The sequence below is a fragment of the Sinocyclocheilus rhinocerous genome, unplaced genomic scaffold (assembly GCF_001515625.1).
Source record: "Sinocyclocheilus rhinocerous isolate Xijiao unplaced genomic scaffold, SAMN03320098_v1.1 scaffold1069, whole genome shotgun sequence".
Taxonomy (NCBI): domain Eukaryota; kingdom Metazoa; phylum Chordata; class Actinopteri; order Cypriniformes; family Cyprinidae; genus Sinocyclocheilus; species Sinocyclocheilus rhinocerous.
The window spans coordinates 977,601-995,865 of record NW_015635541.1 but is presented as its reverse complement, the minus strand read 5'-3'; the positions used below and the strand labels follow the sequence as shown (position 1 = coordinate 995,865).

The window sequence follows — 18,265 nt, the reverse complement described above, 5'->3', positions numbered from 1 at the left end:
CCCGGGGCTAAACGAGGAATCAGGAGCCCTTCCTGGGCTAAACGAGGAAACAGGAGCTCTCCCTGGGCTGAACTGGGAATCTGGAGCCCTCCCTGGGCTTAACTGGGGATCTGGAGCCCTCCCTGGGCGTAACTCAGAAACAGGGGCCCTCCCTGGGCCTAAATGGGGATCTGGAGCCCTCCCTGGGCTTAACTGGGGATCAGGAGCCCTCCGTGGGCTGAACTGGGGATCAGGAGCCCTCCGTGGGCTAAACTGGGGATCAGGAGCCCTCCGTGGGCTGAACTGGGGAACAGGAGCCCTCCGTGGGCTTAACGCTGGAGCACACACAGGGAACACTATTTATACACACAGGAGGAGGGGATGACGAGACACACCTGGGAGCAATGAAACATCATGGGAAACACCTGGGACAAATTAAACATGGGAAAGGAAGGCACATGAGGAAAACAACCACAAAACACGGAACAGAGTCTGACACTCAGTGGCCTGACACATGATTTTCAAACTTTATGATTTAAATGGGGATGATTGTACTGAGAATAACTTTCATCTTTTCTTCAACTGAATACTGTTTCCGTGCTGTTTTGATGTATTTTAAAGAGTTGGCAGTCAAAATTAAAACTGCTGGATGAAAGATATTCTTCATTCTTTATGACAAACAAGATAATGTGAATTACAGAATGTACAACGTTTTTTAAATGTATAAATTGCGGTGTACAGCGTTTATTATGAGGGGGTAGAATCCACAGCTCAGTACTCACTACTCAATACTCATGAGTACTTTTAAATAGGCTACTCTTTTACTCTTACTCAAGTAGTTTTTTGGACAAGTACTTTTACTCTACTCGCACTACATTTTTTGGAAGGTAATGGTACTTTTACTTGAGTATATTTTTTCAGTACTCTTTCCAGCACTTGGTATGACTTTCAAGTTCAGTTTCAATTGCAAACTTTCCAGAAGGTCTTGAAGGCAGTAAAAGTGTTTGACATCCGAGAAAAAAAAAACCTCACTGTGAAAGATTCAAATTGGAAGACAAGATATTTACATTTTTAGGTTTCGGCTTATGATTCTTATCGCAGGTCTGATTTCATGTCACAATAATGCATTTCAACACTAATACTTGAAGGACATGTTTAGAAACTCTTGGTGCAGTCTCTTGGTCAACTTTGCCCCCACAAGTGGTTTTGGTTTGAATTTGGATCTTATATAAGACATTTTAAAGCGGTTGATGTAATTTGGCACACACGCTCGTCTTTGAATTCATCAAATGCAGCTCCAATCAGTCCTGCGCCCAGGACTGTTGACACTAGCAGGAAATCAAAGTCCAGCGCGGCAGTCCTGCACTGCCCAAACCATGTGCTTGTGCATGAGGCAGCCTCACGGGGAAGATTAATTAGTGTACACAAACGTGTGTGGATGTTTATACACCAGAGTGTGTTCTGAGATGTTAACATATCAGTCAGCTCTTGCTCTCCTTCACTGCCAACCACATGGCCAGACACATGTACACACACACACGCACAGACATGTATATACTCACGCATGTATGTGTGCGTATGAACACAAAATAATGTGGCCTTCTGTGCGCAAGTTACATACTTTTCGATGCGCCATAAGAACCATAAAGACGTAAAGCTCATAGATAGCTACGTACGCAGTCCAAGCTAGCCATATTAAATTAAAAACAGGTGTCTTCATAGTTTGCATTCTTCCCAAACACAAAAGTGGTTTGACCTGAGCGGTTTTGAGTGTGTATCGAGCCCTATCAAACCAGGGTCTCGGTGTAATTCTGTATTTATAAACAGGAGTGCATTTGGGTTTGTGTGACACGGACCGTGTGCTACAGACTACCACAGGCATAGCCCGACTATTGAAACCATATTTTCACCCCTTTTCCTAGCACTTATTTTGAAGGGAAGCCTGTCGTACATCACGGGAACGCTTTGATGGGGGTCTCTGAAATGCCTCAAACCGATCCCTCCTAAAACTGATGTGCGGTGGGATTGAGTCTTGCTCCTAAGTGCTGGAATAACAGCAAGCTTGTGTGGTTGAAAAATTGAATGGAAAGCGAGTTCAGAAGCCATTCATTACGATTTAACAGGATATTACTTGTTGTTTAACGGTTTAGTAACTAAGCAGGTCGCCGTTGTAATGGTTTAAAAGCGTGCGCCTATAAAAATGAGCTCTAAGTAATGCACGTAGTGATGTGGTGTTTTCTTTTGCTCGAAAGGAGCGTTGATGGAGGATTCGGGATAGTATCCGTCCTCTTCACAAACCGAGGATTTGTCCGGCATCCATAGTCATTAGTCATAATTAGCCATGGTTATTTTTCCACTGCAATTGAACAATTAAACTTGAAATTGCTTTAAAGAGAGCTGGGAATTAAAATAAGCTAAATAATAGCATTAACTTCCAATGACTGGAAAGCTCTCTCACAGTTTAGCAACACAGAGAGCTTAACATGCCACGTGAAACCAGTGATAACTCATTTTTTACACTGTATGAAGAAATGTAAGTGGTCTGTGGCTATATCGACTAAACTATGTCTAGGGAGCAATAGCACATGCTTAAAATAATGATGGTCTTTCCTTTCACTTGTGATGGAATCAGTGATTTACAGATCTTAGGTGAACGAATCGTTCACTTCCATGCACTGATTCATATTTCGTTAACCAAAATCGGTTTTTGCAATGACCATACGCAATTAAAATGAGGTAAGGATTTTGTTAAATGATTTAGGTTATTTTTGTTTTTCGATAGTTTTTTTTTTGTTATTTGTAGGAAAAAGGTGTACAGTATGATGCAAATACATTTTGGAATAGATTTTGTAGACCAATTTTTAATTAATTTGTTGAGTGTTTTAATGAGCTCATAGCACAATATAATGCACTTACTTGTCGCCACCAACTGGAGTAACGATGTAACATGTAAAATCGATCAACTAGTCTGAGCAAGTTTTGGAGTGAACTAATTCAAAAGATTTGGGTCATTTGGATGAATCCAAATTGCTGTGGAAAGTCTGATTCATTCAAGTTAATCGGTGTGTTTAGACAGTTCATGTAGCTAAATGAACAAATTAAAAGCGAATGGTTGATTCAACTGCCCGCACTTTGTTTTCGTTGTAAACCCTTGATTCGTTTTAATGCCTGCAAAGTACACTCTTAAAAACAAAGGTTTCAAAATGGAACTTTCGCATTGATTCCAGAAGAACCATTTTGGGCTCTCCAGAGAACCTTTTTCCTCTATAACAAACCTTTTGTGCAATGGAAAGATTCCAATGATGTTAAAGGTTCTGCCATTTCCAATAAAGAACCATTATTTTTAAGATCGTACCACTCTGATAATATTAAGATAATGCTCTTTTGTAATTATTTGAAGAATTATTGCTGTTGTTAACTGTGTCGCTGTCTATGCATTGTAATAAATAAGTTATTTTTTGTCATGTGTTTCAGATTTCAGATAGACATAACTAACTTTTATAGAAAATAAACTTGCTATATGAATATTGTAGTTCAATTAAAGCAGACGAGTCATTTTTTATTTAAAGCACACAGATTTTTTTTTAAGTTTTGCTATCATTTATCTGGTTATCTTTACTGTATAATCAAAATCCACTTAGCTAAATTTGTTTGCATCGCTCATTTGGCATATCTCACTTAAAAGCAGCTTCATCATTTGCTCTGAAGCGTTCAGTAGTGTACAAGTGTACATTTCCTTTGTTTAGGTGTAACATGAGCCCACATGACTTCTCCACTATCCTTTTGATATGAACGCTGAAGAATGCATCCCATGTAATTAATGTAATTGCGTCCCATGTAATGGGATTCTGTGAGAGGGGCTTGCGTGCAATTAGAATTGATTACATGGTGAGGAATGTGAACAGCATGTACATGTGGCGTATGATTATAAAAGCAATCTGGCCTTTTTAAAATTCATTTTAAGAAATGGGCCACATATTGTTTTTTAAAACGTATAGAGAGGTCCAAACATCTGATGCTGCATTGCAAAATCAAAATTTCATTTAAATTAGAGAAATATAGACATTTTTGCTCAGTCTTTTGGACTTTACTGTGTAGCAAACATGCAGTTTACTTCTCGTAGTTGTTTCCTCCTCTTGAAAACAATTTCTGTGGAAAGAGCCCTATAGTCATGGATTTAGAGATGTTTTCCTGGTATGGAAGGGCTTTGATCTCTTTTTGGGATTTTGGGTGTACATGTCCTGATAGTTGCTGTAGGTAATCACGTCATAAATGGAAATAAGCTGGCTCAGAAATGAGCCGTAGCGCTCTGGTGCAGTCCAACTTGTTATGGGAGTCTTATGTCTGTGATCAGATAGCTACCCTGACAATATCCAGACCCCTTTCTGTTTCCATTACATTGGGAGAGGGGGGATCCGGCACTTTAGTTCTACTCATTGGGTTCAGCAGTTGCTGAACTTGCTACAAAAGTTCACACAGTCGACTCCAAGAGAGTTCAAAGGCACCAATTTTTTAAATACATCCATGCGTTCATACTCATAGTTGCACTACATTAGCCAAAGTTATTGAAGAGCGCCTTGGCAGCGTTTTGAAACTAAGGCCTGTTTCACACAGCGCACAAAAGCAGTGTATGTGGTGCATATTTATTTTGGCACCCATATTAACAAACTACATTATTCACACTAGCTAAGCTGTGCAGTGCTGTGTAGCAGAGGTGCGAGTACATTTTTAATGCCGGTGAAGTGCACTACTCACTCATTGTGCCGCATTCATTAAACGTTCAGAAATATAGGCAAAAATGTGGAAGAAATTGTGCATAAAATGGGCCTTCCTGAAAAACCTCTTCATAAATCTCAGATTTGATAGTTAAAAGTGTGTATTTTACATATTTGTATATAGTCTCATTCACAATTAGTATAATTTCCACCCATGAATTATTACTATTACTATCTTACTATCAAAAATTATTATTATTTTATTAACAAAAGTGTTAAGCTTGCAGGCAAATTCCATTGGCGCTCAGATTAATTGTGTATAATAATAAAAAAAAAATAACGGACAACACCGTTTTCAATCATTTTTGTTTATCGGTGAAATTTATTTTTTTAATTATATATTTATAGTGCTATCAAAACGTAGTGTCTAAAAGAACACAAGACATTTGGATGCTCACCATTTATATGTGGATAGAAGCAGGTGTAATAACTGATATTTTACAAATACAAAGTCTTTCATGAACCCAAAAATTTACATCAGAACATCATTATAAACAATTTCCAAAAAAGTATTTTGCCTGTGTGTCATGAATGAGGTCCATTGTTTAAAAAAATAGACATCTGTGGTGCTTGATGCATGTTACAAACACAGTAACAGGCACACAAACAATTTCTCTTCAATAAATCTGACATAAACCAGACAATTGAACTAGTTTGGTTGTTCTGTGTAGATTTATTACCATTTTGATGAAAAAATTGTACATGCTCCTTATTTAAATTAGGTTTCATTACCATTTAGTTTGTTATAATACTCAATGGCACACCCATGATGACCATTTTATGATTTATGGCTGTTAATAATAGAAATACTTAAAGATACAATTGTTCCAAACCTGTGTGAGTTTTGTCTGTTGATAGATATTTTGATATTTTGACTTATAGTATTGAAAAGACTATATTTCAATGTCAATGGCTACCCTCAACATTCTTTTGTGCTCAACAGAAGAAAGGTTACAGGTTTAGAGCAACTTGTGGGTGAGTAAATGACAGAATTAAAATTTTTGGGTGAACTATCCCTTTAATTTAGTTTTTCTAGAAATCACTTTGTTTTCTATACAGACTCCCAGTTCTGAGTCTGCAGTGGAAACACATCAGTGTGAGTCTGCTGTTGTTTCGCTTTCAAACGTCTCAGGTTACTTGTGTAACCATGGTTCCCTGAGTAGGGAACGAGACACTGCGTCCTCTAGGGGTCGCTATGGGGAACGCCTCGTCGTGATAAATAGAGATCGCTCTTACCACAGAAATGCACGCTTCAAACAAAGCAGTCAATGAAGACGAAGAAGAGAATGATGTGTGCTCCCGGCGCCTATTTATACTATAGTCGCACCGGTAGTGACGTCATGGCTGTCACCGGCCAACGAGTTGGTGTTTTTTCAATGTATGCTTCAGACACGGGTCACGACGAGGCATTCCCCATAGCGACCCCTAGAGGACGCAGTTCGAAGTTCCCATGAAAGGGAACTACATGTATGTGTTGTGTGACACAGAAATGGAGTTTAAATGCTTTACATTTGACTAAATTAAATCTAATTCAAAACATAAGATGTGATCCTGGGAGTTTGGCTCTTTGTGTGAGTAAAATAATAATAAAAACATGTAAGCAATGCATGTTATTCTATATTACTGATTTATTCCTATTGTAATTTACTGATAAATAATGAATTACAGGTGGCAGGCTAACCTGCGAGAAAAGCTTCACGGTTGTCCAAAATCAACATTATTTTCTAGTCCTTCCAAGTAGGCTTTGTTTAAATTTACCACTGATAAAGAGTAAAACAGTCAAAAAAGAGAGAAAAACAGAGAGGATGAGAGAGCCAGAGAAAGTGAGGGATAAATAAAGAAAGAAAGAGCAAAAGAGCTGATGTCTCTGGAAATACTTGAGTTCTCTGTTGTTCTTCGTCCGTCCAGAGCTCTAGGGAGAGTTTGGCTCAGGATGCTGCTTAAACATTAATTACATTATTACTGTAGCTCAGCAATATGGAACTGACCAAACTAACTGTTTTTAGGAAAACTAGCTGTTCTATCAATGAAATTTATTCCTTAAAGAAAAAAAACGCACACTACTGCACAGTAGTAACTGTGTGTGAAGACTGTAACATTGTTCTATCTATCATTCTGTCGTTCTGTTGTTCTATCTACCTTATGTCTGAGATCAGATCTATCTATCTATCTATCTATCTATCTACATCTATCTAATATCTATCTCTATCTATGTATCTCAAGTGTTTCTGTCATAACTTGTTTTGTTGGTGGAGAAAAATTTTTCAAATTGTCTATAAAGAAAGTTACTGGCTATATTAACTTCTTGTTTACAAGACTGCATCACAACCTTGTGCTTACATGACTGTATAATAGTCATGCTGATATTCAGAACAACCGAGTCCTGCTTAATATTTCAAAAACTCACAAACCAGCCTTGCATTTACAAATGATTGAAGCACATTTAGCTTGGTTCCTGTGCTGGTTCTCTACCTGATCCAGAGTATGGTGAGGAGGGAGATTGTGGGTTACCTGAGGAACGAACCCACATCTGGATCTGTTTCCTCCTCTGCACTGACAGCACAGTCCTACTTTCCATCCACCTGTCTTTGATATACTGCGCCGTTTTAATCACCTCACAGTGCTAAAGGCTGCACAACAAGCAGAACTCTCACAATTCTCCATAGACGTGGCAAGGTGGTCCAACATATTGTGCAAAATACATAAATGAATACATATATAATGGCATGCTTACTGTATCAAAGCCTTTTAACTCTAGTAAACAAGTCCATAACTGCATTTGTTTGATGTCTGAATGCCTGTTAAATTAAGAGTGATAAAAGGTCCGTCATTGGTGTTTGACTGCTTGTTTGAATTAAACGTAATCTTGACCTCATTATGGTAATATTTTAACGAGTCTGTAATTGGAACATTTCCCTGCTGCTTTAAAGTGCTGATTTAAAAGACCAGCTTTTATAGTTTGGTACCCAGGGAAGCTGGGTGTTGGATCTTTTTATGAGACTTTGTACGTCTGTACATGTGATTAGAGTATTTACGTAGGCTATTTAAGAAATGACACTTTGCCGTTAGTGTTGATGTTTCAAATTGTGATAAAAGCTATAAAGATGACTACACAATTAAACTGAAGTTTAGCAGTCACGCCAATGCTCATTTCTGTCTTTGAATTGCTAGCCGTGCTGACTGGTTATCTGCCTGTTGGTTGTTCTTGTGATTTTGTTTTGATTCATCTGTCCATAGTAACTCAAAAGTAACTCAAAAGTAGTGTAATGCATTACAATTCAGAGACAGTAATATTGTAATGTAACTAATTACTTTCAAAAGACAGTAACTAGTAATATATAATGTATTACATTTTGGAAGTAACTTGCCCAACACTGCTCATGAGAGAAACCGAACTTCTGCCCATGCCGCAGTCAAAAATATTTATTGTATGAATTTAATATCTGAACAGATGTAATAGCAAATGTTTTTTTTTTTTCGGTGCAGAAATGCCAAGACTAGTCTATGATGTTATCCGCTTGAATCCATGCCCAGACAGAATCTGCAAACCTTTTTCACATTTTCTGTGCTGATTTTGGGGAGTAATTTGTGAAAAGGGGTTTAAACACAGTAAAATGTGTTCCCTGAAGCTGTACTACACTCTTATTGTTAACTGAAAGCATAATAAAATTAGCCAACGTATTTAATAAACAAAGACAGATAGAGTATGGGAACTTTGTGGAAGATGGGACTTTGGAATTGTTCTAAATGCTTCTTGAAATGAAAAATACAGTTGACTCAACTTTTGAAATAAACCAAGGCTTTACTGTGGGTACCAACTTAAAATAATGGAGTATCCACTTTTTATGAATGACCTTTAGCTCAGAATCTCCCATCACAGACAAGATGAGGCTCCATGTGCGTGTCTCTTGGTTTCATCTGCTTCCTTTTAAACCCAGGAAATGAAGTCAAAGGGTAGTGAAATATTTGTGTTTATTTTTGCTGCTCTTAACAGATAGAATTTCCAAACATCGGCCAACGGCTGTCCATTAGCAAAATCAGAATTATCATGTCTGTCTGTCGGGCAGATTTAAAATGTGAAAGCTTTCTTTGATGCGTTTCTGTTTTTTGTTTCCTTTAATCTGCTCTGTTTGTATGTTAGCTTTTACCCTGTGTATCAAAAGAGCAAAAGTTTTCCTACATGTATTGAGTCATGAGTATTCTTGTTTTGAAGTATTTAAAAAGGTTAAATTAAAGTTTAAAAAAAAAAAAAATTATAATAATAATGCTAATGTTAATCATAATAATAATTTATATTTTATTATTATAATTAAAGGGTTAGTTCACCCAAAAATGAAAATTCTGTCATTATTTACTCACCCTCAGGCCATCCAAGATGAGTTTGTTTCTTCATTTTAACAGATTTGGAGAAATTTTGCATTACATCACTTGTATTAAAGGGTTAGTTCACCCAAAAATGAAAATTCTGTCATTATTTACTCACCCTCATGTCGTTTCAAACCCGTTAGACCTTCGGAACACAAATTAAGACGTTTTTGATGGAAAATGACCTTAATGACAGAATTTTCATTTTTGGGTGAACTAACCCTTTAACAACAACAATAATAATAATAGCAGTAGTAGTAATGTAATATCAATAAGAAGAAGAATAGTAGTATCACTTTTATAATTTGATATAATTTTATGTATTTTTATATAGTCAATATACAATAGTCCAATGTCCAAACTAAAATGTAAAATGGTTATTATGATAAAAAATGAAAGTATCTATGTTACAGCTGTGTCTGGCTTTTTCCCAGCCAGGTCTTTAGACAAACTTTACAACTTTGCCGACTGCGCGGGACTGCACCTGATCTTTGGGCTGAATGCCTTGCACAGAAACCCTGACAACTCATGGAACGCCTCCAGTGCTCTGAGTCTGCTCAAATACAGCGCCGGCAAAAAATACAACATCTCCTGGGAGCTCGGCAATGGTGAGTCCTTACCGTTGCAGATTCACAAATTATATTTTTGACATGATATCAGTCTGAGACACAGAATGTTGTACATCTTCCTTGTGTTTATGAAAGAAAAAGGAAGCATCCATCCCATCGACCAGTGATTAATTTGTGTGCAATTGTGTCAAAACTTCACACTTGAAATTTGATCAACCCCCCTCGCCCCACGGCCATCCAATATGTATATAAGTTTGTTTGTTCATCTGAACAGATTTGGAGAAATTTATCATTACATCACTTGCTCACCAATGGATCCTCTGCAGTGAATGGGTGCCGTCAGAATGAGAGTCCAAACAGCTGATGAAAACATCACAATAATCCACAATTAATGTAAATAATCCAGAAGCTATGTGTTTATGAGAAACAAATCCATCATTAAGACATTTTTAACTTAAATAATTTTTTTAATAGTTGCTTCAGGAGAGAAATATTCATAGATCAAGCACCATTTATAAGCAAAACAGTTCTGAACAAATATGTTGGTGGATTTTGATGTAAGAGGACAACAGAGGATGGACTTTTTCACTGGAGGAAGTGTTTTTATGGATAATTGACTCATATTTTGGCCAGAAGAAATAGACAGAAGTGATAGATTTGTTTCTTACAAACACACACACACAGCTTTTCACTTCACAAGATGTTAATTGATGGACTGGAGTCGTGTGGATTACTTGTGGATTATTGCGATGTTTTTATCGGCTATTTGGATTCTCGCTCTGACGACACCTATTCATTGCAGAGGATTCAGGAAATATAAAGCATGATGGGTTTAATAGGAAATATTGAAACAAGTTTATTTGTCACTGTCCTAAGTCTTTCTCTCTCTGTTTATTTATTAATTTATTTATGTTCCAGCAAGAAACGCTCTTGGAGTTTGAGGGGAACATGCTAAATTTGAGAGAAGGCCCTTAAATCCGCACTCAGCAACTATATTTCGTTTCCAGTGTCTTCTCATTGACAACCATCCACTTGAGACGGTTGTAGTGCTTGATGTACAACAGCCTACAGGCTGGAAAGTGTCAGCCGGATAAGCTGAGAATAGAGAATTGTATTATTATTATTTTTTTTACAGAAGCAGTCTTTACCGATGCAATAAAAAGGACCGACATGGGCAATTCAGATGGGTTTAAAAATCTCAGGGAAGCTCTGATCATTATTACATTACCCCACCTCTTCATATAAAACGAATCCCATTCGAATAGGGCTTGTGTCAGGAGACAAATTCACAAAGCAGAAACCAAAAGGACACCTGGTGATTTTGTAATCTGCTCTAAGCACTCATTCATCTATTGTCCTGTGCCAGACATGCTGCAAATCGCCCCATTCATGTTGCCCTTGTATCAAATGTCTCTCTATAAACATCAAAACAGCACAGAGTGTAAAACCTTTGACTTGAATAATTATGATCTTATGATGATATGGGTTACTTGCATAAAATTAGACAGAATATAAGCTATGTTACTGACAGCATGTGTAGCCTGATATATCGCACACTTTCCATACTAAACACTAACCCTAAAAAAATACCAGAGACCGATTTAAGAATGTACACAAACCGTATATTGTCTTAATCGTTTGTTTATTGGCTACATGTTGCATGTGTCAAAACTTTACTATTTGTTTGCATAGAAAAACTGCATGCGTACAGATCGCTGCTTTCACTCGGAGACTGTCATACGAGACAAAGGAAGCAGCACAATAAGCTTAATACCTGTCTTAATATCTTTTAATATCTGTCACGTAATACCAATTAAGAAGTTATCCTTTCAGCAGAATCTTTTCATTTTGCTAACTCTAATAAAAACCATGTTATTACTGGAACAGCCATTTGAATGTTTAAAAGCTGTTACTAAATCAGATTTTACAGAGCTGTTAATTCAAAAACAAACACTTTCAAGCGAACAAAGAGTCCAAATGAAACAAAGAGAAATTTTTTTTTAGCTGTGAGTGGGTGTTTATCGAGTGGGTCTTGCCAGCGTGACACAAAGTGAGGATTTATTTCATGATAGCATTTCATGACTATGCGTTATTTGTGCTTTTTCTAAATGATAGCATAATATTTTAATGGATAATAATAATGCCTCATATTTTCCACTGGCCTCTGCTTGGCCCAGTACTGTATTGACTCTACAGCTCAGCATCTCGGTATTTCTATCCCAGACACAAACATACACTCACACAGGCTGTGATGTTTATAAAGTTCGCCACTTGACTGCTGTAACGTCCTCGCTGTGATTTCAAGTGTGCACCTCCCAAAGTGTTGCCTTGTTTAAATAGTTTACAAAGCGCTGACCACAATATAGGTCATAATTCAAAGGCAGTTTGCATATTCGCTTGTGATTGGGTGTCAGGTTGCTTCAGAAGTCTTAAAGGGATAGCTCACCTGAAAATACAACTTCTGTCATTATTAAAATATGAGGATAATTTTTGAAGGATATTCACACAGCTGTTTTACTATTGACCATGATCGTTAAGAAAAAAAAAGAGAAAAATTATTTCTATTCTGCAAGGATGCATTAAAAAGATCAAAAGTGACATTTTACATTTTTTTATATTAATTTAATTTAAAATAACTGTTGTTCTTTTGAACTTTCTATTGATCAAAGAATCTTGAAAAAATGTGTCATGGTTTCCACAAAAATATTAAGCAGCACAACTGTTTCCAACATTGATAATAATAAAAAAAAAATATATATATATGGAAGCTTGTTTCTACCACAGAAAAAAAAATAATAATAAATGAAATTGTGACATTTTATCACACAATTTTGAGTTGTTGTTTTTTTTTTTTTTTTTGCAATTTTTAGAAGAGAAGACAGGTCTGAAAAAGAAAAAGGTCTCAATTATTTTTTTTATTGTTTTTATTATTATTATAAAAATAAAAATAAATCTTTGGAAAAAAGCTTCCATACAAATATTTATTTAGGATCATGTGACACTGAAGACTGGAGTAATGACCGTCTAAAATTCAGCATTGCCATCACAGGAATAAACTACATTTTTATATATTCAAATAGAAAACAGATATTTTAAATTTTAATAATATTGCACAATATTATTGTTTTTTTTTGTATTTTTGACCAAATAAGTGCAGCCTTGGTGAGAATTAGAGACTTTCACAACCATTAAAAAATCATACTGACCCAAACTTTTCCAGTTAAATTAATCAGTCATCTTTAATTAGTTATGATCTTATCATGCGTCATTTTTCTTTATTTCCCGTCACAGAGCCCAACAGTTACCGCACAATGGCTGCCCGATCAGTCAACAGCTCTCGTCTGGCTCAGGATTACTCTGTTCTGAAGACGTTACTGCAGTCGGTGCGTTTCTACAGCCGAGCGAACCTCTACGGGCCCAACATCGGCCGTCCTCGGAAAAATGCAATCCTGTTACTAGATGGGTGAGTGTCTCTGTCATTTCATCAGAAATATTATGGCCTCCCTGTGTGCACTTATTTATATGTGGAGAGTGATAAATTATAAACTGAATCTGTTCCTGCAGAGCTGTGCAGGAAACTCCACAGGTTTCTGCTTGTGTGTTGGTTTAATAAGTATTCTGGATATTTTGATAATGCTGTCAGATATATTGTACTTTCAGTTTTGTTTAACACATTTGATATATTTATAAATATGAAAATTAGAGTTGTGAGGCTTTTAGTCCATTTTGGTTAGCTTTGAAGCCTTTAGTAGATGTATGCGTTTAACACACTTTCTCCTCTGGAAAAAGGGATAAAAATATACACTAAGTTTACGGTTAGTTTTTTTCTTTTCATGCTTTTCATTCAAGGATGCATTAAATAAAATGAAAGTGACAGTAAAGACATTTATTATGTTACAAATATTTCTATTTCAAATAAATGCTGTTCTTTTAAACTGTTCTTTCTATTCTTCAAAGAATCCTGAAAAATGTATTGTTTCCAGAAAAATATTATGCAGCACGACCTTTTTCAGCATTAATAATGATAAATGTTTCTTGAGCAGCAAATCAGCATTTTAAAATGATTTCTGAAGATTCATGTGACACTGAAGACTGGAGTAATGATGCTGAAAATTCATCTTTTAATGACAGGAATAAATTACATTTTAAAATATATTAAAATAGTTACTTTAAATTATAATAATATTTAATTATATTAGTTTTTACAGTAATATTCTATTCAATATTCTATTTTTAATCAAATAAATATAGCCTTGGTGAGCTTAAGAGATTTTCTTTCCTCAAAAACAAAAAATTAATAAATAAATAAAAATACTGACCCCGAAATTCTGAATATTAATGTAGATGACATAATTTTTACTCAGCAAGTAATGAATAACGGTTCTTGGCTGTGAGGTAACTTAAATAGGACAGTTTATCGATATTCATGCTGGTAATGTAAGCAGTTTAACTGTATGTCGAGTCTCAAATATGTTTCTGAATGGCTGTGGCATTTTGCACTTTCAATGTGAAAAGCCGTCATGACAGGTTATGGCATGGTGTTTGCAGAAAGGCTTATCTGATGTTGGACTCGTTTTAATGGCTCGTATAAGAGATCTCCAAAGCACATTGTTTAAGAAAGCGCAGTACTGTCCGCCTGCCTGGAGGAGCACATAGATGAGTCGTGTTTATGTTGCTCCATGTGGATTGTTAGTCCAGGGGCCTGTAGCACCATTGAAACTCACCGTCAGATAAATAAAGTGTCACTCTATTAATGGCGTGACAGAGCAATGTTCCACCTGCGTGTTACTCGTTCCTCCCACTCTCTCCTGCAAGAGCACAGTACTGCAGCTTTTAATTCTGAGCATTAAGTTCAACATAGTATCGTTTTTTGTTTCCAGTAAGACATTATAGAAGTAATAACTTGCAGTCGGTAAATCAAAAACCATTTGGATGGATTCAGTGAGTGAGTGAGTGGGTCTTTCTGAATGATTCATAGGAGTCATTTGTTTGTGAATTACAATGCGGAAGAATAAGGATGTTCAAAAACTGCTAACAGAAATGAACATCTCGAACATCAACCGTTTCTAATTAACAACAAATGAATACTCGAAAACCCATGACTGAATTCCCTTTAAATTCCCTTTCAAAAGGAGAATCTTGTCTCAATCATTTAGTGTGTGGTTTTAAAAAGAAGGTTTGAGCAACGCTGCCAGCCTTATGCTTCTAAACACATATATTTTTATGACAGGAGCTTATTAAAGCAGTGCCAGTGTTGATGTGCTTACTATTAAGACCACATTTTTCTAATTTTTGTCTAATGACGTCTGAGATAAATACCTCTGGAATTCATTTGTGAGTGTTCATTTAACATTGTTTGTGCTTTTGTGCTGTTCTTCAAAAACTGGTTTTGTAGAATAATGGCTTTTGTGAGTGGATACTAATTGGTTGTAATTTCAGTGTGACAGAGTCAGAAATAAATCTGTCAGTGCCTGACCAGAGCTTCCTCATTTTTGCAACCAGCGGCTTACTAGGCTCTGTCTACACCTTCACAAACACACACACACACATACACTGAAATCAACAAGAATGATGGGAGGACAGACACACAGCTCCCAAAATTATACAAAAACAAAACAAAACAGGAATTTATTAATTCAAAGCAGAAATTCATTTTTGTAATCATTATTTAAATATATTATTACATACACAGACAAGTGCACACATATTTTGTTGCACATATAGATTTCTGAAAAAAAAGATAGATAACGAAACACTTACTACAAGTCTTCAAGAGTTTATATGTCATTTTCAGGTTTCACTGTAATCATAATCTGGCATAATTGTAAAAACTGATATGTCTGTATGAATAAAGTGGTAAACTTTGACTAAATGTGATTTTAAATGCAATGATAATGATTGTATCATGTCTTAATGCCAATCCAAAAGAAAAAAAACATGTGAAAAACACTATATTAGTGTGTTATGAGCCCATTAGTGGTCTTCTGCTGCCATCTAGTGATTATAATTGCAACTTCAGAGAGCATACAATGGAAACAATTGTGTTTTTAATATTTATAACTATTATAGTGCCATTTTTTGCCCGATCTCCATAAAATGTTGCATGCTTGTTTAGAATTACATGATTCATCAGTTTACGCAGTTTTGTGAAGTTTTTAAATTTAGTTTAGGATTTAAAGGCTTTTGGGTACACTATATCAAGACCACATTTTTAAATTACCGTGTTATAGCTGTCCAAATGCAAAAAATGTAAAATAAATTTTGACAATTATTGACCTAGAGAGTCCAGAGAATTGTACTGCACTGATTTTATTGATTTTGAGTTAAAAACCTAGGACTAGTTCAGAAAAGTAGTTTTTTTTTTAATATAATCTCAAATATTTAAAGAACACTTTAATTGACGGCAGCTGTCCTAGAGACAAAGTTGTTCAAAATGAGGAGATCTATCATATGATATGAAAACTTGTGTTTCTGTAAATATATGAATTTTTTTTTTGCAATTTGAGGTCATTTACTATAGAAATATTGTGTTTTTGAGGCCTTTTTAACTGTTATAGTGCCACCTATGGTCCGATCTCCATGAAACCTTGTATGCTTGTTAAGAATCATCTGTCACATGTTTTCACCAAGTTTCGTAAAGTTTTGAGTTTTTGTTTAGGTTCTATAGGCTTTTGGGTATATTTGGCCACGCTAAATGACCCCGTTATAGCAAACCAAAGGACAAAATTCAAAATTTTTTTGAGAATTGTTGATCTAGAGAGTCCAGAGAATTCTGCTGCAGAGGTTTGATCGAGACTGAGCGAAAAACCTAGGACTAGTTCGCAAAAGTAGGTTTTTAACATAATTGAGAATAATTAATGAACAATTTGATTGACAGCAGTGGTTCTTACATTTTTTTGATAATTATTGATCTAGAGAGTCCAGAGAATTGCGTTGCAGTGGTTTGATCGAGACTGAGCGAAAAACCTAGGACTAGTTCGCAAAAGTAGGTTTTTAACATAATTGAGAATAATTAATGAACAATTTGATTGACAGCAGTGGTTCTTGAGGCAAAGTTACTCAGGATGAGGAGATCTATCAAATGCTATGAAGATTGAGTGTATGTGTGGAAAAATCGTGCAATATACATTCATTTATGCACTTGAAAAACGCAATTTAACCCCCTAGTGGCCGATTTCTTTCAAAATTCTTACATATCTTTAGGGCGATGAGTCGAACATGCCCGCCGAGTTTCGTTCCGATCGACCTCCGTTAACATTGTCTAATAGGTGCTTAAACTTCTTTGGCAAATAGTGGCCATGTTTTTTGAGATACGCGAATGTCCTCATAGACACTTGTGCCACTTCAGACAAAGACACTGCATACAAATTTTCAAGTCGATCGGACCAACGGTTGCATAGTTATAGCCATTTTTATGTTTTTTCCATCTTATAGGGCCACCAAGTGTCAGAGCTGCACATTCTTTTTATTTGACCAAAAATTTAGCTCTTACTCATGTGTATCGAGTTTGCTGAAGATATCTCATTCTGTTCAAGAGTTATAGCCATTTTAGTAAAATTGGCCCCACCCCTTACAAACATTTTGGCGTCCCTATGCAACGGTGAATCGAAATTTCAACTTTTTTTTGATTGTTATTGATATTCACTGTCCAGAGAATATTTCTGCAGTAGTTTGGTTCTGATCGGGCGAAAAACCTAGGGCTAGTTTGCAAAAGTAGGTTTTGAATTTACTTCAAAACGGCGGAAAAACCGGACCTCATAGAGCGAATCTGACTTTCTACACTTCTACACTTTCTACAATTTTCTTTAGATTGGGCCTAGCCTTTGGATCTTAGTAGCGAGCCAGACTACCATCTGACCAAGTTTCAGCTCTCTAGGCCTTACGGTTTGGTCTGCCCAATCAGTTTTAGCGCGGAATAATAATAATAAAAATCCTAACAATTACAATAGGGTTTCAGCACTATGTGCTTGAACCCTTAATAATATTATTTTACATTCTAACAGTTAAATAAACAGATGTGTGTTCATACATATCAAATGTCATTTATTTTTTTATTATATTTTAAAATAATAAAAATAACTGATTGCTATGGACACTAAGATAATTAAGATTTGTTTTCTCGTAAATTAGTTTTAGGCTTAAAAAAAAACAACTACAAAATTTGCGTGTAGTTAGTTTTACTGATTGCTGATAGTTTACTTGTCTTGTCTTGTCTTCATTGCGATTTCACTTTTTTAACGTTAGTGTGTAATGTTGCTGTTTGAGCATAAACAATATCTGCAAAGTTGCTAAGCTGAAAGTTCAATGCAAACGGAGATACCGTCTTTTAAAATTCTGGCAGTTTAAAGGGGTCATATGATGCGATTTCAAGTTTTCCTTTCTCTTTGGAGTGTTACAAGCTGATTGTGCATAGATAAGATCCCTGAAGTTGCAAAGACTAAAGTCTCAAAACCAAAGATATATTCTTTATCAAAGTTAAGACTCTGCCACGCCCCCCTAAAACGGCTCATTCTAACACGCCCCCACATATCTACCACACTATATGGAAATATTTGCATAATGCCACCCAAATGTTCA

General features: G+C 35.9%; 1 protein-coding gene across 1 annotated transcript in view; it reads left to right on the top strand.

Moving 5' to 3' along the window:
• Nucleotides 1–18,265, top strand: part of LOC107747298 (inactive heparanase-2-like) — an 80,832-nt gene that overhangs the window by 28,708 nt on the left and 33,859 nt on the right. The window contains exons 4-5 of the mRNA XM_016561770.1: nt 9,554–9,727; nt 12,980–13,151. Coding sequence (XP_016417256.1) covers nt 9,554–9,727; nt 12,980–13,151 — 346 coding nt within the window. The remainder of the gene's footprint in view (nt 1–9,553; nt 9,728–12,979; nt 13,152–18,265) is intronic.